Genomic DNA, 23,819 nt, shown 5'->3' on the forward strand with positions numbered 1-23,819 from the left:
CACTATGAACTAAAAGAGTTACAACAATAGAAGAAGACTTTTCAATATTTAAAAAATTGGAGGTTGATTAGCTCCAAATCTTCTAAGACATCATTACATCTGGCAGCCGAGTCTACACCAGAGAAGTTTTCTTATCGGCAAGTGAGTATTTGGCAGACGGTACATCACTGATTCACTTAAACAGAAGTTTCCATGCATCGTTTCAGGGTAGAAACTGAGCCGCCTCAGCTGCTGGAGGTGGGTGGGTCTCCTGTCACTGCACTCAGGGCACGAGAAGCACCTGCGCATCTGGGCTCGGGACGGAGCTCCCAGCGGGCTTGGGAGGCGGCCGCGAAGGGTGCCCGGTGCTCTGAGCAGGCGGACAGGTGGCTTTCAGTGAGGCGCCGGCAGGGGGCACTGTCTGATCGGGGGCGGGGGAGGGGGATCATCTGAATAACAAAGGGCCTCAGCCGTCCCGGGGGTCTTTCTAATGGTGACCACCTCCTTATTCCTGCTCCCAGGGCTTCAGAAAGGCTCTTCAGCAGAGAAAAGACCCCTACAATCTCTTTCAGTCTATGCTCCTATGAACCTGTGATTCTAGGAATGCAGGAGAAATGATTTCACATCAGGAATAAGAGGGCTTTTTTTTTAAAACATCTCTACTGGAGTATAATTGCTTTACAATGGTGCGTTAGCTTCTGCTGTATAAAAAAGTGTATCAGCTATATGTATACATATATCCCCATAGCCCCTCCCTCTTGCGTCTTCCTCCCCCCCTCCCTATCCCACCCCTCTAGGTGGTCACAGCACCGAGCTGATCTCCCTGTGCTAGGCAGCTGCTTCCCACTAGCTATCTATCTTACCTTTGATAGTGTATATATGTCCAGGCCACTCTCTCACTTCGTCCCAGCTTACCCTTCCCCCTCCCCGTGTCCTCAAGTCCATTCTCTACAGGACTTTTGAAAGCACTTACTCGGGGTCCTGGTTTTCCGGGTTCACCTTTCTCTCCAACTCCTGGCATCCCCTAAAAGACAAAAAGAGAAAGAGTTAGACTCATTCATATATTCAAATAAACTATTAAATTAAGTAAGCATTCCAATGAAGGTGGAACACATTATGGTCTTTCCCACAAAATAATAATGATAAACAAGATTTCAGTCCTTACCTGAAATCCAGGTTCACCTTTTTGGCCCTAAAATAATTTTCAAAAGAGGGCAAGATTAGCACTATGTAGTGGCTATATCAGTTTTATATGCTACATGGAACAGGTAAAAGGGAAAAAACACCTTTTCCTGATACAGTAACCAAGAAATTCACATTGGTCTGCAGCATCCACTTCCTGCCATCAACTGGATTATGGACGTAAGGAGGGCAGAGTTAATACGTCTGACCCACGGCAACTGCAGCCTCCTTCCACCCTCAGCCCTCTCCTTCCTGTGTCCCAGCCGTCCTCTCCCCACCCTGGTGCATTTAAGAAACCCTCACACAAGAGGGTCAGCCTCAAACCAGTCTCGCTCCAACCCAGGTCCAGCTGCCTCTGCCCTCAAGAAGCTCACTTTTTATGGGATGGGTGGTCTATAAAAACCTGTTTTCAGGTCAGGGCGAATATAACCAGAGAAACTGAATTTTGACCCAGTCTCTCTTTATGCCTTGGAATCTGTCCACAGTTAGGAAGCTGGCGTTCACTGAACAAAGTCTGTCCCACCTTCTCTCCTTTTGCAGCATACTCTCCTTTCTCTCGAACTTGAGCTTGTCCTGGTACTCCTGGGGGCCCACTGACCCCTTGATCACCCTGTCGATGCAAACATTTGGGATTAATTAGGCATAAAGGTAATTATACAGGGAAGAGAAATGCAGAGGAGGGAAAAGCCCAGAAGAGAACATCTGTTTTGAAAATGTGATTGCACTCTGTTCCAGCCTGTACTTGCCTCAGCAGAAAATTAAGTTTCAGAAGGAAGATGGCCCACTAAGGATATAAAGCCAGGAGGAGGCTTCCCCGCTCAGGGGTCACCCCATAACAACGGAACTTGAACATCTGTAGGACAGATGGATGTGTGCATATATGTACAGACCACACATGTAGACAGACAGCACATGTATACACGCCAGGACACAGATGCTGGTCTGTCACATTTGATGGCACGGACGAAAGGCACACCAGCCGCCTAGTAGAGCCTGGGAGGAAAGGAGGTCTCTTTACGTAAACCAAAAAGAAGCATCAGGGATCTCTTCCTCAGAATCCTAACTGCCGGGTACAACGGGAAATACAGGAACCCGAACCATCACACGATGAAGGAGGTTCAAAAACTTCAACTGCATCAACTGCAGAATCACTTTACTGTGAGGTTTATGAGAAGACTGGGTGGAAATCTAGGGTGGGAAGAGGAGGCCAGGGCTCATCCACCTCTGCCCGGACCTCCACTACACTTGGCCGTCGTCTACACCGGCTTGAGCACCTGGGCCCTGGGCCAGGTGCAGCCGCAATTCCAAGAATGGCCACTTGGTGCCCGTTTCGTGGGTCGGGTCCAGGGAAGGTGGTGGAGAGAGATCCCCAGAGCATCAGGGACCCACTGCCGGCCTCTCACCCTTTCTCAGCAGGAGGAGGCTGCCTGTTCTGGCCTGTGCATCCCTGCCTCCAAGGTTCTTTCCTCCCAACTCTGGTACGACGGCTTTCGTCTCTACAGGGTTTAATATAATGGTTATGCTACTAACAGCCAGGTCCTAAATTTGACCTTTTGATAATAAAGTCCAGGTCTGAGAACATTTTGATTGAATGTACGAACAGAGAAGTGGAATAAATGGCCTCACTGCATCTGCGTCTGTGGGTCAGATCCCACGTAGAGTCATCTCAGTGAATTCTAGCCGTGCCTTCAGGGAAAACACTAACAAACTCAAGAACATTCAGAGAAGGGTATCCATGGTTATGAGCATCCAAGAGGAGGTCCAGAGGCAGAAACCTGATCATGCTTAGAATTGGGATTTTAACCAAGAAAACTCCCCCAAGCAAAGAGCACTCACCTTGTCACCTTTTGGCCCTTGAAAACTCAAGCCCATTTGCCCCTGTTGATTAAAAAGTAGAATCCGTTATTAGCATTGTTACTTTGTTCAAAATCATCCAACAAACATGACGTGAAATGCAACAAGATGATACGTTTAAGGCAATAGCTTCTTCTCAAAATGACATAATCCTTTCAAGAAAGTTGTGATCATGTTGTATTCAATGTCTATAAAAAGGTTTTTTTAAGTATTATTGAAAAAGAATCCTATAAAAACCTTTTTAAAAACGTTTAAGATTTTTAGACTCTGGCTTTAAAAAACTAAGGAAAAGATCAATGATTCCATAACTAATGGATGGATGGAAGGAAGGATCAATAGATCAATAGATTGACAGATCAATAGATCAGTAGATTAACTGATAGACAGGTTAGACAGATTGATGGATAGGTGAATAGACAGATGATAAATATATAGATAGATACAGAAATTATAATTTCCCAAAACTTTTTACAGAGATGTAAAAAATGAGTTACAGAAATTTCACGATAGTCTTATACTAATGTCAAAGAAAGACAAATGAAAAATAATCTTTACCTTTTCACCTGGAGGGCCAGGAGGGCCTGGGGGACCCTGTAGGACAGAGCATTTTAATTAAATATAGTTCACAACCCTGGTAAGTTTTAAATGCTTTTTTGTACTGACATTATCTTCAGGTATCATGGTTAAGGTGATAATTTATTTGTTAAATATTTAAATATTTTTCCTGTGCTATAGAACTGGTAAACTTTGAAAGTAACCAGAAATTAGTTCAGGACAATTATTAACAGGGATGGAAACCCTTCAAAATCTTAGGGGTTGGCCTGTGGAATCCACTGATCTGAGCATCTGCTGGGCTATCAGACAGTGGATGAAACCAGCCAAACCCTCGACAAGCCTTAGCGTTTCTAGTGTGGAAACGTTTGCCCACTTTGAAAACTGCTGCTGATCTTTAAAAGTTAAATGAATTCTTTAAGCGGGTAGATGGTATGAAGTCCCCAAAATTCCTGTGTTTGCAACAAAATTTCAGAATGCTTTTTATAATCATTAAAAAGGAAAAACTAGTCATTCTTTCCTCGTGAAAACGAGTCCGTTACAAGAATATAAAAGAGGTTACATCTGGCAGGAATGGATAGAAGAATTGCTGGATTTGAACCCTAAAAAAAGAGTAAATTTAAAAAATAAGCCTGAAAATCTCTCAAGCACTCTCAGGCAGGCTAGAGTGAGGATGGCAGACCCAGGCACATCATTCATTCCTAGTAAATGCGGCGCTCGACAAATAAGTGCTGTTAATATTAAGTCTCTTGTGCCCCCAAAAATGTGTGAGTAGAAGGAACTGATGCCACCCCCGTGCTTCGGGTCATCAGCTGTGAGGGACGGCTGATGTCAGAGCAGAGCTTCCTGGGAGGTTCTCTCTGATGCTCACTTTCTAGTCTCTGTCCCAAAGGCGCTGCAGCTTCTTCACAGCCTGGTCTGGGGCCACAGCCCCCAAGAGAGCAGGCCCTCTGCTGTGACTGCACTGGCACAAGGGAGGGTCCAGGGCAGGGCCTGCCTTGTCCATCTCTGAATCCCCTCCTCACAGGATGCGCTCGCATCCGCGCAGCCCCACGAAAAATCAATATGTTGTCCCTGTGGGATGTCTCGGCATGAGGTACTATTATCATCCTTTTCCCACAGCTCTGGGGATATGTGGACCATATCAAACCATGTGGACCATATCAAAGTGCCAATCAAACACCCCTGCAGATAGAAGCTCAAATAGATAACTAATAAGCACCTACTGTAGAGCACAGGGAACTCTACTCAATACTCTGTAATGGCCTATATGGGAAAAGGATCTAAAAAAAAGAGTGGATATACTTATATGTATAACTGATTCACTTTGCTGTACACCTGAAACTAACACAACACTGTAAATCAACCATACTCCAATAAAAATTTTTTTTAAAAGATAGAAGCTCATTCTCGCATCCAAATTAAGAGAGATCGCCACTGTGTAAAGTTTTCTTTCCATTTTATGTATTTTCACGCCTCACCACAGTTGTTCTCTGAATGCCTCCGAGGGATATTCCCCCCAAACTTACTGGCGGTCCAGTGAATCCCGGGGGGCCAACAGGACCTTGCAGCCCTGGCAGTCCTGGCGAACCCTATAATTCGTTGAGAAAGAAAAGAATTAAAATGCAAACCAGGAGGAGACTCAGCATGTGCTCATCATTATTTAGCAAATGCTTACAGGTGCTCCTGGGGGTCCAGGAAATCCTCTTTCACCTTTCAACAGGGTCCCTGGTATATGGCCAAGTATTTCACCTGGATCCCCCTAAGGGATGAAAAATAAGAGAAAGTCACAAATACTGATATTTATGTAAAGAGAATGCAGCCCAAGTATGGGATTTAGCCTCTGTCTAAGCTTGGAATAAACAGACCGGCCGTCTCCTGGGTTCATTTGTCTTAATGACCAACATTAGGGGGCTGCAACCAGGACAGAACGTGTAGACCACTGAACAGAAGGATGTGTGATGCGTCCACGTGACGGGGCCCCAGGCAGGAGGAGTTCTAGACAGGGGCCCGGTCTCTGGTCCAAAGGCTATGTGACCACAGGCTGTTCTCACAACAGAAGGATTATCTTTCAAGAAAAGACCCAGCACGATCATGTTCAGAAAAGCAGTGAGAATACGTTTTAGGTGTCAACATGGCCAGGCCACAGTACCCAGATACTTGGTTACACACCAGTCTGAGGTTGACGTGAAGGTACTTTTAAATAAGATGGCCATTTAAATCAGTAGCTTTGAAGTAAAGCAGATGACCTTCCACGGTGGGGGGCCCACCCCATGGGTTGAAGGCCTTAAGAGAAAAAAGACGGACTCCCGTGAGGAAGGCGGACTCTGGCTATAGACAGCCCTTGAACTGGACCATCGCTCTTCCCTGGGTCTCCAGCCTGCATCCCTGCCCCACGGATTGTGGGGATCCAACTCCCACAATCACGTAACTCCTTAAAATAAGTAATTTATTTTATCTCAATATATTTTAATTATATTATATATTGAAATATATAATTAAATGAGTATATAATATAACTAAATATTAAAATATATAATATTATGTATTATATATATTATATAATATAAATCAACATATAATATAATTGATATACAATAATATATAATATTATGTATTATATAATCTGTAAAATATATTATATATATTTTAATTATATCTCCCTCTCTCACTCACTCACTCTATCCTTATATGTGTATGTTGTATACATATGGCACACACATAATACACAAACATCCCCACGCACGTCCTACTGGTTCTGTTTCTCTGCAGAGTCCTGTTGGCAGCCCCACCCACGGTTCTGGACAAGGAGCATCAGGGACTCACATCCCATCACTAATATTTCCCATCACACCATGCTTTCCATCACTGCTTATTTCCTATGCAGAAATTGTGCCTAGTGTTGAAACTTTAGATTCTAAAATTTAAGTCTGTGTATAGGACTTAAGTACTCTTTTAATGTAGCAGAGTTTAGACAAATAGGTTAATAGGCAATCAATCAACCAAAGTGATTTAAAGTAAAGTTATTTTTATGGCGTCTGTTTTAAACAGAAGCCTGGAATGAATCCAGTAAAATAAAATAACGTACCTTCATTCCCGGTAACCCTGGTGGTCCCTAGAAAAGAAGAAGTTGGTATTAGTTTTGTTTTTCTCAAAACAACATTAGCATTATGATATGAGGGCAAAAAAAGGAAAAGAAAGGCAATGGAATGAGAAGAGAGAAATTAGCACCGAAGAAATTCTTACGTAACAGCCCAATACTCACGGGATTTCCAGCGAATCCAGGCAAACCCGGAGGCCCCAGAGGCCCTCTCTCACCCTGGGGGGACAGCAGACAGTCACTCTCAAGGGCCGTGCTCCCATCCGTTACCCCATCCTACCCTTCAGGTATGCTTCATTTGTTGGTGAAAATCATTTTCTAAAAATTGTTACAAGCTATATTGCTCAGTGCTGCTTCATGATAGAAGAAATATAATATTTGAGAATTTAATTAATAGAGACAAGACTTAATAATAGCATTTTCTTATTTGCTTTAGTAATAGATTATAGGTGAGAAATTTAGTGGTTAAGGCAATTTTAGAATAAAAGTCTACTAAATAGAAAGGCACAATGATGTCTTTCCTGAACATTAAACGTGGGAAAACAGTGTTTCCTCACCAAATAAAGAAAGGTGTAAGACGAGGAACTTTCCAACTGTGGCAATTAAAACTGTGTTCACGGGACAACTCTGCCTGACCTCTCCAGGTGCAAAGTTAGATAAACACGCGCCAAGCAGGGAGGCTCCCGGTTCTAAATTTACCTTCGTCCCGTTGCATCCTGGGATACCTGGGGGACCCGGAGGACCATCTTGGCCAGGAATACCCTGCAAATAACAAGGTGAACAAGTAGCCAAATCAGAAAAATCACTGATGTTGCCATAACCCACATCAAACGTCTTATAAAGGAAGCAGGTGCCTTTTTTATACATACAGGAAGTCCTGGGTTTCCAGGGTAACCAGATGCTCCTGGGGGTCCCTGTAAGGATGGAGATGAAAAAGTTTTCATTGAGTGTGGGAGAACATCATTTCCTTCCACTTGCATCCCCCTGGCTGAGGATGTCGGACCCTAATTATTGACATTTGGAACATCGACCCTAAGCAGAGAGGGAGGCGTCTTAGGGCCTAGCCCAGGGAGCCAGACGGCCTGGCGTTTCAGTAGCAACTCTTCCTCATCAAAAGCTGACGATTAAATACTTCTAAAATCAAGGCTGCACACCCACAAAATAACTCTGCCCTCATTTCATCCTTTGTAATTTCTAGGTGGTAGATAGATAGATAGATAGATAAATTTACATTAAAATCTCAAACAGTTGGGAAGTAGAGTGTATGGCATAAATCAGTTCATTGAGGGAAGAAAATCAAAGTTATTTCTGGCTGAAATCCAGATATTCTCCATCCCAGACAGTTACAATGTTATCCCCTATCTTGTGCCCTAAAGACCCAGGAAGGCAGGTTATCAGGCACACTTCCCTTTCCACTAAGTAACAATAACAGAATTAAAATGTTTACATTTTACAGTGTCTTCCTATTTTTCTACTTTCAAAGGTCTCCCTGCTTGCATGTCCCAGGAATGGGAGTAGCAAAGAAAGCAGACTCTGAAGAAGGAAGAGGAAGTGTAGCTCTGAACACGTTACCATTTTTCACATTAAATGAAGACATCTTTCTTCAAAGATCTGTAGGTGTGTCATCCCCCCTCCCCCAATTAAATACGCCTGCAGGAATCCTTGAGGAAGGAGAGAGGAGAGAAAGCACGTGTACAAAGGACAAGAAGTGAGCAGCTCCAGGGGCAGGGCTGCAGGTCCAGGACGCGGGTTCCACCCATCCGGGGCCCTCGTGCCCAGGACACGCGCTGTCTGAGCTCCGAGGACAGAGGCAGAGGGAGGGGGGCGCAGAGGAAGGAGGGGACAGGGTGCCCCTCGGGATTGTCTGGGGGTGGGGAGGGTGAAGAGCCCTCCCCCTGGAAGCACCGCTGTATCAGATCCCACCCACAGTCATTACCAACTTAATGACAACCGTACTCACTCTTGTCCCTTTAGTTCCCGGCAGTCCTGGTTCTCCGGTGTCACCCTGGAACAGACAGACATGCCACGATGACCACTCGTCACAAAAGCAACACAGATCATCTTAAAGTCCACTCCCCCGACCCCCTGCGCCCACGACAGCCAAGCTCACCTTCTGTCCTGGTGGTCCCTGCGGCCCCTCAGGTCCTTGCATTCCCGGGAACCCGATGACACCTTGTAACCCTGGGAGACCTCTTTCTCCCTGCAGAGGACGAAGGAGCAAGTCAGACCAGGGCAGGTGGAAGGAGAAACCAGCCTCACTCAGCGTCATCCAGCAGCCAGCCTACCACGAGCATCTGAAAAAAGATGCTGCCACCTACGTCCCATCTCAGAGACTTTTCTCTGCTCTTTTTTTAGCTCTTTTGAGGGCAGGGATGTTCATATGTGATCCCTGGCCCAATGCTTTCTATGTACTATATTCTAAAGGCTAAGTAATTTGTTGGGGAAATAAAATCACAGATAGCTGGGGATTTTTTTTCACTGAATGGCTTAGAACCTCATTTGATGAGTGGAATCTTCTTGTTGTCGGCAGACACAGCGCTGAGATTCTGTGAGCAGACATCAGTCAAGGCTCCCCTTTAGGAGGTGTGTAGGCAGAGCTCATGGTGGCAGTTTCAGCACAAGATGCTGAGACTTTTCTGTGCAATCAACAGTCTGACGATGGGTTTTCATAAGCATCTCTTAAAAAAACTGTTTTTTTTTTTTGCAAAGGTAGACTCGAGGTTTAATTACGGTCTCTGCCCTCGTGGAGCAAAAATAAATAAAATTTATTCTTAACATAACGAATATTATTTAGGGTCCACACACGTGGGTGCAATTCAGAAAGACTGTGATTCTGGCTTTGAGATGGCCCGTGAAGGAAGAAATGAAAATGAACGTGTGAAGAGACAGGCAAAGACAATTCAGGCTGGATGTCAGAGAATGGAGATCTAGGCCATGTGAGCACAAGACACTAAGAAGAAGAAATAGTTTCCTCTGCAAGCATCCGTGACCCAGTGGCCTGATTAAGGATATTGAAGAAGACGGCCACACTTTTTGCCAGTATGAAACAGCCCCAAATCAGGACAGGAATTCAAGAAAACCTATTCTCTTCACAGTATGTGGACTTCGGTGCAATCTCACAATATAAATTGGGTAGATTAAGTACGCATCTTTAGCCCATTTTCAAAAACAGAAGGCATGTCGGAGATTACAGACACGATTTCTTACTTTCCCTACAGTTATGTTAGTTCAAAGTAAAAAATAAACTGACAAGCTATACATTACATCACATAAACATTTACCACCCCAAATAGCACATTACCAAGAGTTACTTAAAGTTGTTCAACGTTGCATAAATGATAGGACACAGAACCCAAACTTCCAAAGTCATCCTTCTTTCCAAACCACTCAGCCAGTCCCAGAACTTGCTGGTGAATTGTGCGTCTGTTGCATTTTCTAAAATGCAGAAACATGGTTCTGAACTTGGGTCTCGAACCACTGGGCCTCCACAGATCGTGGGAGTCATTGGAAGTGTAAAAGGCAGGAAGCCAGAAACAGTGTGTGAATAAATGGGAAAGAGATTATTTCAAACTCTAGAGGAGACCATCAGATACTAAATGGAGTAAAGAAAGTTAAGCCCTGCAGTTTGGCCCAGCCCTTTGGACCAGCTGCATCCAGGGATCAACCAGGAAGAACAGATGTTAATATTCCCCAGAGCCCAGCATAGGACTTGACACAGAACACTGGCTCGTACTCCCTGAGGCCCGGGAAAGAAAAACATTCTCAGACCAAGACTTGTTCAAATGTAAAGCTACTTAAATACATTCATTCTTAACCTAAAATAACAGCAGATACAAACGCACAAAATCCTGGCGCTGGAGACGGATTGTACGCTGACATCATATCAACCTCCTCCCTTGATTCAGATGTGGGAAAATTCTACCCAAAATAGAATTGAACTGCTGGCTAAAAAATGTGAACACTGAACTGAGTATCCTCAAATAACCTGGCATGAGATGGGAAGGAAATACGAAAGGCACATCAGCAGAAAAGCTTCCTAACTCATTTGGTGGCATATTTTTAGTACTTAGTTAATATCGGCAGTATCACTAGGAGACCCAGTGCAGATAAGATTTTATAATTCTCATTTTCATCGTGGACTGCATGGAGACCCAGAGCCAGATTAGCTGATTTCTACAAGTTTCTCATTGAGTCAGCACTAAAGCCACAAATAGAAATGAGGTCAACCTCTACCTCCGTCTGTGTTTCTTCTAGGTCACTAGAGCAAGCTGGTTCCCAGCAAATATTAAATAGTTCACCCACATCGAGTTAGCCCCTTTTATGTCCATTTTACAGATAGGGAAATTAGGATTCCGATGCTTCACTGATGCATCACATGTCACTGGGTGACCCCTGCGTGCTCCTGGGAACAGAATTCAGAAATCTGAATTCCCAGTCCTGGCTTTCACCACAGGGCCACATTCTTTCCCAAATGTCACCGGAACACTTAAGCAAGCTCTGTATCCCAAGAGTTTTGAAATTAAGTAGCTAAAGAGGAAGTGACTCCCCCGTGGACATGGCTCTTGCCATCTCGCACATATTTTTTTTTGTTTCCTAATCTTTTGTTCAGACAAAAGTGCACATGAATAATCTAATATCCCGTACCCCGTCCAAGGCTATTCTGGGCACCAGAGTAGAGCAAACAGACAGGATAAGCATTCAGTCAGCTATACAATTAGCTGGCAAACAGCACACGCTGCACGTGGGCCCAATTCTTCTTCCAAGTTTTCAGCAAATCTCCACGAGGGTTACAGGAAAAGCAAAGAGCTGGGCACATCATGCAAAGGCTTTTCATGCCGGTCCTTTCTAAGCCAGACTCCGCAGTTGTGACCACTCGTGCGCTGGGGTTCAAGGCTGAATGTACAGAGTTAAAATCACCGAGAAACAGGACCCCTTAGTCATCTCTTTCCCGTGATGTGCTGGAGGCAAGGTCCAAGACGACATGGCGGCCCAAGTGAGATCCACAACCACTGTTACCACAGCAGCAAGAACTTAAAGTGGAGAATGAGAAAGAGAAGCTTGTACAATACTACCCAAAATGTTCTGAGGCAACTGCATCTAACGGTTTTATTCATGAACACGTGAACGTCAGTGCAGTGTACTGTACTAATTTAAAAAAAAGTTTATATACCAACCATGGAAGTGACTATCACTATATCCTCAAATTATGAAATTCAGAATTTGAGGAGAAAAAAACACAATGCTATAAAGACGAACGAATACAGCCATGGAGAATAATCTTGGCATCAAAATTAGCCATTCTAAATTAGGCATGAAATAGACTTTCATGCATGGAGCAACTTACAAATTTTGCATCATCTATTATCTAGAGAAGGGCATACCTTTTTTAAAAAAAAAATCCATAAAATGTGGGAATAAAAGAGTCTTTTTTGTAATACCCAATTATTTCCCCTCCTCTTAAAATACCTGTAGAAACAAGTTCATGATGGAAATCCAATGCTAGAATATAGTCCCCTTCAAATCTTAGTCAAAAATCCAAATACCGATAAAGCCCGCAGGATGGTGAGGTCGAAATAGTGTGAAGGTTCTAAGGATAATACAGGATAACATCATTAACAACAACAAAAACTGAAATTAACACAAAATATATCTAGAGTAAGCAGTCTTCAAAAATCTTACTGTCAGAGGCCTATTATGCTTGTTTCAATAGCCAACATGGGATCGCTATCTTTTAGTCAAATTTTGAATTATTTTTTCAAATAATTAAAAAATAATTATTTTATTATTATTAATAATTATTTTTATTATTATTTTAAAATAATATGATCGAGATAGCCTCATCCACCAGAGGGCAGACAGAAGAAGCTAGAAGAACTACAATCCTGCAGCCTGTGGAACAAAAACCACATTCACAGAAAGATAGACAAGATGAAAAGGCAGAGGGCTATGTACCAGATAAAGGAACAAGATAAAACCCCAGAAAAACAACTAAATGAAGTGGAGATAGGAACCCTTCCAGAAAAATAATTCAGAATAATGATAGGGAAGATGATCCAGGACCTCGGAAAAAGAATGGAGGCAAAGATCGAGAAGATGCAAGAAATGTTTAACAAAGACCTAGAAGAATTAAAGAACAAACACCTAGAATAATTAAAGAACAAAAAAACAGAGATGAATAATACAATAACTGAAATGAAAAATACACTAGAAGGAATCAATAACAGAATAACTGAGGCAGAAGAACGGATAAGTGACCTGGAAGACAGAATGGTGGAATTCACTGCCACAGAACAGAATAAAAAAAAAGAATGAAAAGAAATGAAGACAGCCTAAGAGACCTCTGGGACAACATTAAACACAACAACATTTGCATTATAAGGGTCCCAGAAGGAGAAGAGACAGAGAAAGGACCCGAGAAAATATTTGAAGAGATTATAGTTGAAAACTTCCCTAACATGGGAAAGGAAATAGCCACCCAAGTCCAGGAAGCGCAGAGAGTCCCAGGAGATAAACTCAAGGAGAAACACGCTGAGACACATAGTAATCAAACTGACAAAAGTTAAAGACAAAGAAAAATTATTGAAAGCAGCAAGGGAAAAAAGGCAAATAACATACAAGGGAACTCCCATAAGGTTAACAGCTCATTTCTCAGCAGAAACTCTACAAGCCAGAAGGGAGTGGCATGAGATATTTAAAGTGATGAAAGGGAAGAACCTACAACCAAGATTACTCTACCCGGCAAGGATCTCATTCAGATTCAATGGAGAAATCAAAAGCTTTACAGAAAAACAAAGTGTAAGAGAATTCTTAAAAGCACCACCAAACCAGCTCTACAACAAATGCTAAAGGAACTTCTCTAAGCCGGAAACACAAGAGAAAAAAAGGACTTACAAAAACAAACCCATAACAATTAAGAAAATGGTAATAGGAACATACATATCGATAATTACCTTAAACATGAATGGATTAAATGCTCCAACCAAAAGATGCAGGCTCACTGCATGGATACAAAAACAAGACCCATATATATGCTGTCTACAAGACACCCACTTCAGACCCAGGGACACATACAGACTGAAAGTGAGGGGATGGAAAAAGATATTCCATGCAAATGGAAATCAAAAGGAAGCTGGAGTAGCAATACTCATATCAGATAAAATAGACTTTAAAATAAAGAATGTTACAAGAGACAAGGAAGGACACTACATAATGATCAAGGGATCAATCCAAGAAGAAGATATAACAATTATAAATATATATGCACCCAACATAGGAGCATCTCAATACATAAGGCAAATGCTAACAGCTATAAAAGAGGAAATCGACAGTAACACAGTAATAGTGGAGGACTTTAATACCTCACTTACACCAATGGACAGATCATCCAAAATGAAAATAAATAAGGAGACAGAAGCTTTAAATGACAAAATAGACCAGATAGATTTAATTGATATTTATAGAACATTCCATCCAAAAATAGCAGATTACACTTCCTTCTCAAGTGCACACGGAACATTCTCCAGGATAGATCAATCTTAGGTCACAAATCAAGGTTCAGTAAATTTAAGAAAATTGAAATCATATCAAGCATCTTTTCTGACCACAATGCTTTGAGATTAGAAATCAATCACAGGGAACAAAAAGTAAAAAACACAAACACATGGAGGCTAAACAATACGTTACTAAATAACCAAGAGATCACTGAAGAAATCAAAGAGGAAATCAAAAAATACCTAGAGACAAATTACAACAAAAACACGATGATCCAAAACCTATGGGATGCAGCAAAAGCAGTTCTAAGAGGGAAGTTTATACCAATATAAGCCTACCTCATGAAACAAGAAAAATCTCAAATAAACAATCTAACCTTACACCTAAAGGAACTAGAGAAAGAAGAACAAACAAAGCCCAAAGTTAGTAGAAGGAGAGAAATCATAAACATCAGAGCAGAAATATATGAAATAGAAACAAAGAAAACAATAGCAAAGATCAATAAAACTAAAAGCTGGTTCTTTGAGAAGATAAACAAAACTGATAAACCATTTGCCAGACTCATCAGGAAAAAAGGGAGAGGACTCAAATCAATAAAATTAGAAATGAAAAAGGAGAAGTTACAACAGACACCACAGAAATACAAAGCATCCTAAGAGACTACTACAAGCAACACTATGCCAATAAAATGGACAACCTGGAAGAAATGGACAAATTCTTAGAAAGGTATAACCTTCCAAGACTGAACCAGGAAGAAATAGAAAATATGAACAGACCAATCACAAGTAATGAAATTGAAACTGTGATTAAAAATCTTCCAACAAACAAAAGTCCAGGACCACAAGGCTTCACAAGTGAATTCTAGCAAACATTTAGAGAAGAGCTAACACTCATCCTTCTCAAACTCTTCCAAAAAATTGCAGAGGAAGGAACACTCCTAACCTCATTCTGTGAGGCCCCCATCACCCTGATACCAAAACCAGACAAAGATACTACCAAAAAAGAAAATTACAGACCAATATCACTAATGAATACAGATGCAAAAATACTCAACAAAATACCAGCAAACAGACTCCAACAACACATTAAAAGGATCATACACCATGATCAAGTGGGATTTATCCCAGGAATGCAAGGATTCTTCAATATATGCAAATCAATCAATGTGATACACCATATTAACAAACTGAAGGAGAAAAACCATATGATCATCTCAGTAGAAGCAGAAAAAGCTTTTGAAAAAACTCAACACTCATTTATGATAAAAACTCTCCAGAAAGTGGGCATAGAAGGAACCTACCTCAACATAATAAAGGCCATATACGACAAACCCACAGCAAACATCATTCTCAATGGCGAAAAACTGAAAGCATTTCCTCTAAGATTAGGAACAACACAAGGATGTCCACTCTCACCACTATTATTCAACATAGCTTTGGAAGTCCTAGCCATGGCAATCAGAGAAGAAAAAGAAATAAAAGGAATACAAATTGGAAAAGAAGAAGTAAAACTGCCACTGTTTGCAGATGACATGATACTATACACAGAGAATCCTAAAGATGCCACCAGAAAACTACTAGAGCTAATCAATGAATTTGGTAAAGTTGCAGGATACAAAATTAATGCACAGAAATCTCTTGCATTGCTATACACTAACAACGAAAGATCAGAAAGAGAAATTAAGGAAACAATCCCATTCACCATTGCAACAAAAAGAATAAAATACCTAGGAATAAACCTACCTAAGGAGGTAAAAGACCTGTACTCAGAAAACTATAAGACACTGATGAAAGAAATCAAAGATGACACAAACAGATGGAGAGATATACCGTGTTCCTGGATTGGAAGAATCAATATTGTGAAGATGACTATACTACCCAAGGCAATCTATAGATTCAATGCAATCCCTATCAAATTACCCGTGGCATTTTTTACAGAACTAGAACAAAAAAGTCTTAAAATTTGTATGGAGACACAAAAGACCCCAAATAGCCAAAGCAGTCTTGAGGGAAAAAAACAGAGCTGGAGGAATCAGACTCCCTGACTTCAGACTACACTACAAAGCTACAGTAATCAAGACAATGTGGTACTGGCACAAAACAGAAATATAGATCAATGGAACAGGAAAGAAAGCCCAGAGATACACCGACACACCTATGGTCAACTAATCTATGACAAAGGAGGCAAGGATATACAATGGAGAAAACACAGTCTCTTCAATAAGTGGTGCTGGGAAAACTGGACAGCTACATGTAAAAGAATGAAATTAAGACACTCCCTAACACCATACACAAAAATAAACTCAAAATGGATTAGAGACCCAAATGTAAGACCGGACACTATAAAACTCTTAGAGGAAAACATAGGAAGAACATTCTTTGACATAAATCACAGCAAGATCTTTTTTGATCCACCTCCTAGAGTAATGGAAATAAAAACAAAAATAAACAAATGGGACCTAATGAAACTTAAAAGCTTTTGCAAAGCAAAGGAGACTACAAACAAGACAAAAAGACAACCCTCAGAATGGGAGAAAATATTTGCAAACGAAATCAACAGACAAAGGATTAATCTCCAAAATATATAAACAGCTCATGCAGCTCAATATTAAAAAAAGAAACAACCCAATCCAAAAATGGGCAGAAGACCTAAATAGACATTTCTCCAAAGAAGACATACCGATGGCCAAGAAGCACATGAAGAGCTGCTCAACATCACTAATTATTAGAGAAATGTAAATCAAAACTACAATGAGGTATCACCTCATACCAGTTAGAATGGCCATCATCAGAAAATCTACAAACACCAAATGCTGGAGAGGGTGTGGAGAAAAGGGAAACCTCTTGCACTGTTGGTGGGAATGTAAATTGATACAGCCACTATGGAGAACAGTATGGAGGTTCCTTACAAAACTAAAAATAGAACTACCATATGACCCAGCAATCCCACTACTGGGCATATACCCAGAGAAAACCATAATTCAAAAAGACACATGCACCCCAATGTTCATTGCAGCACTATTTACAACAGCCAGGTCATGGAAGCAACCTAAATGCCCATCGACAGACGAATGGATAAAGAAGATGTGGTACATATATACAATGGAATATTACTCAGCCATAAAAAGGAACGAAATTGGGTTATTTGTAGAGACATGGATGGATCTAGAGACTGTCATACAGTGTGAAGGAAGTCAGAAAGAGAAGAACAAATATCATATATTAATGCATGTATGTGGAAGCTAGAAAAATGGTACACATGAACCGGTTTTCAGGGCAGAAATGGAGACACAGACGTAGAGAACAAACATATGGACACCTAGGGGGGAAAGTGTTGGGGGGCGGGTAGTGCTGGATGAATTGGGAGATTGGGATTGACATGTATACCCTAATATGTATAAAATAGATGAGTAATAAGAACTTGCTGTATAAAAAATAAATAAAATTCTAAAATTCAAAAAATAATAATAATAATATGATCATCGGGACTTCCCTGGTGGTCCAGTGGTGAAGAATCCGCCTTCCAATGAAGGGGACGTGGGTTCGATCCCTGGTCGGGGAACTAAGATCCCACATGCCGCGGGGCAACTAAGCCCGCGTGCCACAACTACTGAGCCCACGCGCCCTGGAGCCTGCACGCCACAGCTACATAGAACCCCGCGCGCCACAACTAGAGAGAAGCCCGTGCACTGCAACGAAGATCCCGTGTGCCGCAACTAAGACCCGAACGGCCAAAAAGATAAAAATAAAAGATAAAAATAAAATAATATCATCATGGATCTTCACAGTGCGCTGATGCCCAAGGAAAGATGCTGCCCAAGACCTGAGCCCCCTCTCGACGGGGGACCAACTTGTTGGGCAGAGCCATCTACATGTGCTTGTTCATCCATCAGAAAGCAGAACGCACCCAACAAGGGATGTTGATTGCAGAGATTCTGCAGCTGGGTGTCCGTCTCTTGGAAGTAAGGACTTAAAGGCAGGGATATTTTTTATTCACTCGGCGTTTGGCACGAACTTTGACTCAGTTAAAGTTGGTAACTGGATGATGAAATACCCAGTAGCATCACATGGACTTAGGGTGAGGTAGGATTCTATCTACGTAGCCTAAAAGCTTTAAAACGGAGTAAAATATGGTTGCTGGGCACGAGGGGATCCCAGGCCTCCCCTTCCCAATCCAAAGCCCTGTGGGCACCACGGAGACTGGCTAACATACCACCACTGGCCAAAGAAGCCACAGGAAGAGACAGTGTGGGCAGGACATGATACTGAATCAGCTCTCCCCTTCCGTCATCTGGTGCCTTGAGATTTCCATTTCCAAGCAAAACTGCAAATAATTGATGGAACGAAAGTATTCACATTTGGAGCCAGAGCTCACCAAGCATTCAGTGATGGGGAAACTATTTCAGATGACGGGTCACAGTCAATGGGTGACTTCAGGACTGAGCCAAAAATTCCACAAGTCCAATTCCTTGAGCCCAGCAACAATCAGACATCTGCAGGCCCATTTCCTGAATACCAATACTGCTGGGAAAGTGGTGGGAAGACTCCGATTAGTGTCACAGGGTCATGGAAAAGCTCTGGGATGAGTCCCCATTGGGCTTCATCCACACCATGCAGCTTGACATTATGGCAGAAATATTGCCACCCGTGCAGAGGAGAGGAGAGGGGGAGGAAATACACAACCAGAACCCTGAAAAGGCCTGGTTTTCCTAAGAAGAAGATGCGAACACTGACTCTCCTCTGCCCCACGAGACATATACCTGGAACGTTAAAAGAACGTATGTGTCAATTGAAAGTAGACCACATTTGGGGGAGGAATGGAGGGGGAGTCTGGGGTTAGTTGATGCAAACTACTCTATATAGAATGGATGAACAACAAGGTCCTACTGTAGAGCACAGGGAACTATATTCAATATCTTATGATAAAGTGTAATGGAAAAAATATGTATATGTATAACTGAGTCACTTTGCTGTACAGCAGAAATGAACACAACATTGTAAATCAACTGTATTTCAATAAAAAGAAAATAAAAAAATAAAGTAGACTACATTTGGGGGAAGGATGGAGTGGGAGCTTGGGATTAGCTGATGCAAACTATTCTATATAGAATGGATAAACAACAAGGTCCTACCATAGAGCACAGGGAACTATATTCAATATCCTGAGATAAACCATAATGGAAAAGAATATAAAAAAGAGTGTATATATATATATGGATAACTGAATCACTTTGCTGTACACTTGAAAGTAACACAACACTGTAAATCAACTATACTTCAGTAAAAAAATTAACTACATTTCTTTAAACATAATACTGAAGACTGTTTCACATAATCGCTCTATCATTACTACTGTTTCATGCATTTAACATTTCAATATTAAACTACGAAAGAGTAAACTAATCATGCACCCAAAGCATGGTTTTATGTTTTTTATCTTCTTCCCCAAAGTCTCATTTTCTCTCTCAAGATTTGGTGATATTTCACTTAATATGGTCAATATGAGGAATCTTTACATAGTGGTCTCCATTGGAAATGTGGGCATATGCCAAGAGCTTTAGCAATTATATGTGAGGGTGGGGAGAGATGGGCAATTAAGAGGTTTTTTCCTAGAAATGAGGTCATTCCCCATCTTTACACATTCAAAGAATGAGAAGAATCAGAAAAGCAGAAAAGTGTTAAAAAGGAAAAAAAGGCTCCTTAATCCCTGACCTTCGTGTACTGTAAGATCCAGTCTCTTCTCTAGGAGCCTCCTGGACCCACTCTGCCTAAACCACCGAGTTGGTTTGGGCAAGCAGACCCTACGTAGCCTCTCAACACTCCCCCCTTTGACCATCACCAGGCTTGTAGGGACTTGCTCCCAAGACTTCTGAAGCTGCAGATAATCAGCTTTGTATGAAAAATGGGGCAGACACAGTGCCGAGGTTTGGGAAAGGGAGCTTGCTGAATGGACAGGAAGTAAAATGGGAAAGCCTTTCTCTCTCTGCCCACATCTGGACTGCAGCTTTTACACTGGACTTTCCGCCTCAGGCTTCCTGAGCAGAAAAATCCCAGCGCCTGTGGATAAGTCCATCTAATGGACAAGGTCCACCAATGCCCGGCTGATGGGTCATCAGCTCCACGCTGCCCACTGATACAGCACTTCATGCACAAGCCTCTCCAAGAGGCCATGTTCAAGGGTAGATTTCCGTTGGACAAATCCTGATATGGAAACAGTATTTGAGCCCACGAGGAACTCTGGCACAATTCTAAGAATTTCAACATTGCCATGAAGGTTGGTTTTTAGAGCTAAGCTCAAATCATACGTAATATAAAACTAGCAGGGTGCCAGTTACGGAGGAGATACAAAATAGATATTTCTGACTAGTCAACATTTGCAAGAAATAAAACTGTGGATACTTTCCGATCTACAAAAATCCACTTTGCACATCACCTGGGGAGAAAAAAAATGAATTATAAAGAGTTTTTCACAAAACGCTTTCTAAAGAACCATTCTTCAACCCAAGAAGAACTTGAAGGAGCCCTAAGTGCATTCTTACTACCAACAATTTAAAACTCATCCCTGAAAGCCTGCTAAAAGCAAACAAACTGTCCAGCTTCACTGATCCAGTAAAAAACTTACTAAAACGACAGGCACACTTGAGTGCTGACAAATTGTTGGTGGCAAAAAAAACCTTAAAATTTTCCAAAGATTCTAAGGACTTATAAATAAATTCCAGACCTTTCTCCTTCATTAGAGCCAAGAATCACTTATGGAGGACACACTTTAAAGCTGTAAGCAGTGGCAAATGTTTTCTTCAATCATTTGTCTCTTAGGCTCTTTCTGAAAAATCAGTCTAAAATGCTTTCGTTGTCTTATTCCAAAGCAGTAATCTGTTTAAAATATTTCAAGTATAAATATTTAAAGTTATTCCCCTGAAGTAGTCAGCTTCCCAAATTAGCAAGAAGCAAAATATTTTGATAATGTTTTTCCAAAGTCTGGTGGGTGTATTGAGTCCAATTTTGTGTATACATTTCCTGATATAGTTAATCTTTAATCGATAGCTTTGTTCCACTTCCCCATCAGAGAGTAACAAGGGGAGCTTGTTCTCCGGAAAACAGGTGTGTTTCTGGGCCTCATGCTCTATTAATACATTCAAATCTCAATGTGAAGGTTCAAATGTCCGGATGGGTTTTCCTGGGGACCCCTGTCCAATAACCCTCCCCCGACATCCGTTATCCTCTGGGCTTCAGCCTAGGTCTTGGCTCCCAACCACCCTCCCGGGCCCAAACAGTGCCTCAAACCTGTGGACATCAGCTACCCAACCCACTTCCAGATGGTCGCTGCCCCCTGAAATATCTGTACCCACACGCCACCCCCATGGTCCCCTAGTACCCCAGAACATCCATGGAATCTCAGCTGAACATCCCTTCCTTGGAGAAGGACTCCTAAACACCAAGTGATTCAAAGAGAACTTTTACACCTAATTGGTCCCATTAAATTAAGAGGCAATAAAGGAGGCATGAGGTTTTGAAACGGCCGTGTCCGGAAAGCCCCCAAGGGCTCTGATTTTCTGATTTTCCCACCACTAGAGGGCGCAATGGGACCACGCTTCCCCCCCCCCCCCCCAAATCAAAATTCCCCCAGGGGACCTTGAAAGCATTCAGCCTTTTTTCTTAAATATTCATTATCTTAATATATTAATATTAAATATTCAGGGCCATTGAAGATATTAGTGCAGGCATAGCTAAGAGAAATCAGTTTTTTAAGGCTTACAACACAGAACTCTAAGGGAAAGACTTTTAATGGGAATTAAAAATGTAATTTAAATTAAATATAAAACTAGTAACCTGAGCGCTGAGGCTATTAAGTGACAGGTAAATGCTGTGACCCTAAAAATAATGTGAATTGTGGATGCTTTTCAGATTGCTTTTTTCACCCATTTTTTAAACTTAGAGTATTTGAATTGAATCTAACAATAATACAGGGGAAAAAGTAAATTCAGTTTTCTAAATGACTGGAAATAGTAAATGTTGAAAAAATTAAATCCTATAAAACATGCATAAAACAGGTACAAATATGGTAGTAGGAAGGTCTCTAAAAAACAATTTCTAGGGCTTCCCTGGTGGCGCAGTGGTTGAGAATCTGCCTGCTAATGCAGGGGACACCGGTTCGAGCCCTGGTCTGGGAGGATCCCACATGCCGCGGAGCAACTGGGCCCATGAGCCACAATTACTGAGCCTGCGTGTCTGGAGCCCCTGCTCCGCAACAAGAGAGGCCGCGATAGTGGGAGGCCCCGATAGTGGGAGGCCCCCGCACCAGGATGAAGAGTGGCCCCCGCTTGCCACAGCTAGAGAAAGCCCTCGCACAGAGGCGAAGGCCCAGCACAGCCAAGGATAGATAGATAAAGAAAGAAAGAAAGAGAGAAAGAGAGAGAGAGAGAGAGAGAGAGAGAGAGAAAGAAAGAAAGAAAGAAAGAAAGAAAGAAAGAAAGAAAGAAAGAAAGAAAGAAAAAGAAGGAAATAACAACTACCTACGATCCCCAGCACATAACTATCATTTAAAAAAAAAAAATTTCTAAATATCCAACTGCCACTAAAATTTATATGAAGGATCTTCTTTGGTCCTTCTACTACAAGTTTATAGGAAACATATACTTAAGGTAATTTAATCCATTCTCCTGATTTTTGCCATTTACGAAGGAAAAAAGTCCATCCAAATTTTAACAGCTTCCCCGAAAGATGATAATAATGTTTTGACATGGGGCGCTCTTGAAAATCAAAATCATGAATGTTTTTGCCTAAACCTATTACCTTACAAAGTACAGTATAGACTTGAAAATTGTCTTTCAAAGCAGAAAAGCAGTACAGACATAAAAGGGGCCTGACTGCAGCTTGGAACCTCACTTGTGGTGGCCCTGGAAGGTTGTGTATGTTGCACATTGCAAGAAGGAGGCTGGGCGCTGGCCCAGCAGGGGGGGCTTATCTAAAGTGCCCAGAGCAGAGAGGCACAAAACCATTCAGAGGCCTAGGAGCTGCTGAGAACCTGCCTGCAAAATTGCACCTTTACTCACCAGCACAAATGCCTTTTCTGTGTTTTAAAGTTCCATGAGATTTATCAAAAACCTACCTCCTAACCTAAAGATTGTGGGGAAGGAGTGAGATTGCAGGAACATAAATAATTGAAAATGAAATAGCAACAGGAGGTTAGCTGCTTTTTGAGTTTAGACAAGAAAAAATACATTTTTCTCAAAAAGACACTTTGCTTTATGTTCACTACCTCCAAACCAATGACCCTGAGGTTTAAAGAGACATACTCTATGTTATCAGCAAATTTTAGAAATACCTGTTAGTGCACAATGCCTAAATAGTCCTCGGAGGGTTTTCTTGTTACCACAGCTAAGGATGTTATTAACTTGAACTTGAAAATGAACGTGGGTGTGTGACAGGGTCCTGGAAGTGCGTGCATCCTGAACAAAATTAGGGCACATAAAAGTCAGGAAATGCCACAATCTAGGTCATGGCTTTTTTTTTTTTAAGTCTGTGCTAACAGTAAATATGAAAAATGCAGAAGAACTATCCTGACAATAATGATTATAATTACTAATACAAAAAGCATGCAAGATATTCTTCAGGTTTAACCTTGAGAGAAACTGCCAATTAGCAATTAAGAAAAAAAATGT

At 41.6% G+C, this 23,819-nt stretch overlaps 1 protein-coding gene across 2 annotated transcripts in view; it reads right to left on the minus strand.

Moving 5' to 3' along the window:
* Positions 1-23,819, minus strand: part of COL4A1 (collagen type IV alpha 1 chain) — a 149,282-nt gene that overhangs the window by 47,970 nt on the left and 77,493 nt on the right. For both annotated transcript variants that reach the window (XM_082366216.1, XM_082366215.1), the window contains exons 3-15: positions 8,778-8,867; positions 8,628-8,672; positions 7,537-7,581; positions 7,367-7,429; positions 6,833-6,886; positions 6,656-6,682; positions 5,246-5,329; positions 5,097-5,159; positions 3,571-3,606; positions 2,998-3,039; positions 1,685-1,771; positions 1,145-1,171; positions 953-1,003 (exon numbers count right to left, since the gene is read on the minus strand). In XM_082366216.1, the coding sequence (XP_082222342.1) occupies positions 953-1,003; positions 1,145-1,171; positions 1,685-1,771; positions 2,998-3,039; positions 3,571-3,606; positions 5,097-5,159; positions 5,246-5,329; positions 6,656-6,682; positions 6,833-6,886; positions 7,367-7,429; positions 7,537-7,581; positions 8,628-8,672; positions 8,778-8,867 (714 nt within the window). The remainder of the gene's footprint in view (positions 1-952; positions 1,004-1,144; positions 1,172-1,684; positions 1,772-2,997; positions 3,040-3,570; positions 3,607-5,096; positions 5,160-5,245; positions 5,330-6,655; positions 6,683-6,832; positions 6,887-7,366; positions 7,430-7,536; positions 7,582-8,627; positions 8,673-8,777; positions 8,868-23,819) is intronic.

This window comes from Balaenoptera borealis (assembly GCF_965194805.1).
Source record: "Balaenoptera borealis genome assembly, chromosome: 18".
In the NCBI taxonomy this organism is placed as follows: Eukaryota; Metazoa; Chordata; class Mammalia; order Artiodactyla; family Balaenopteridae; genus Balaenoptera; species Balaenoptera borealis.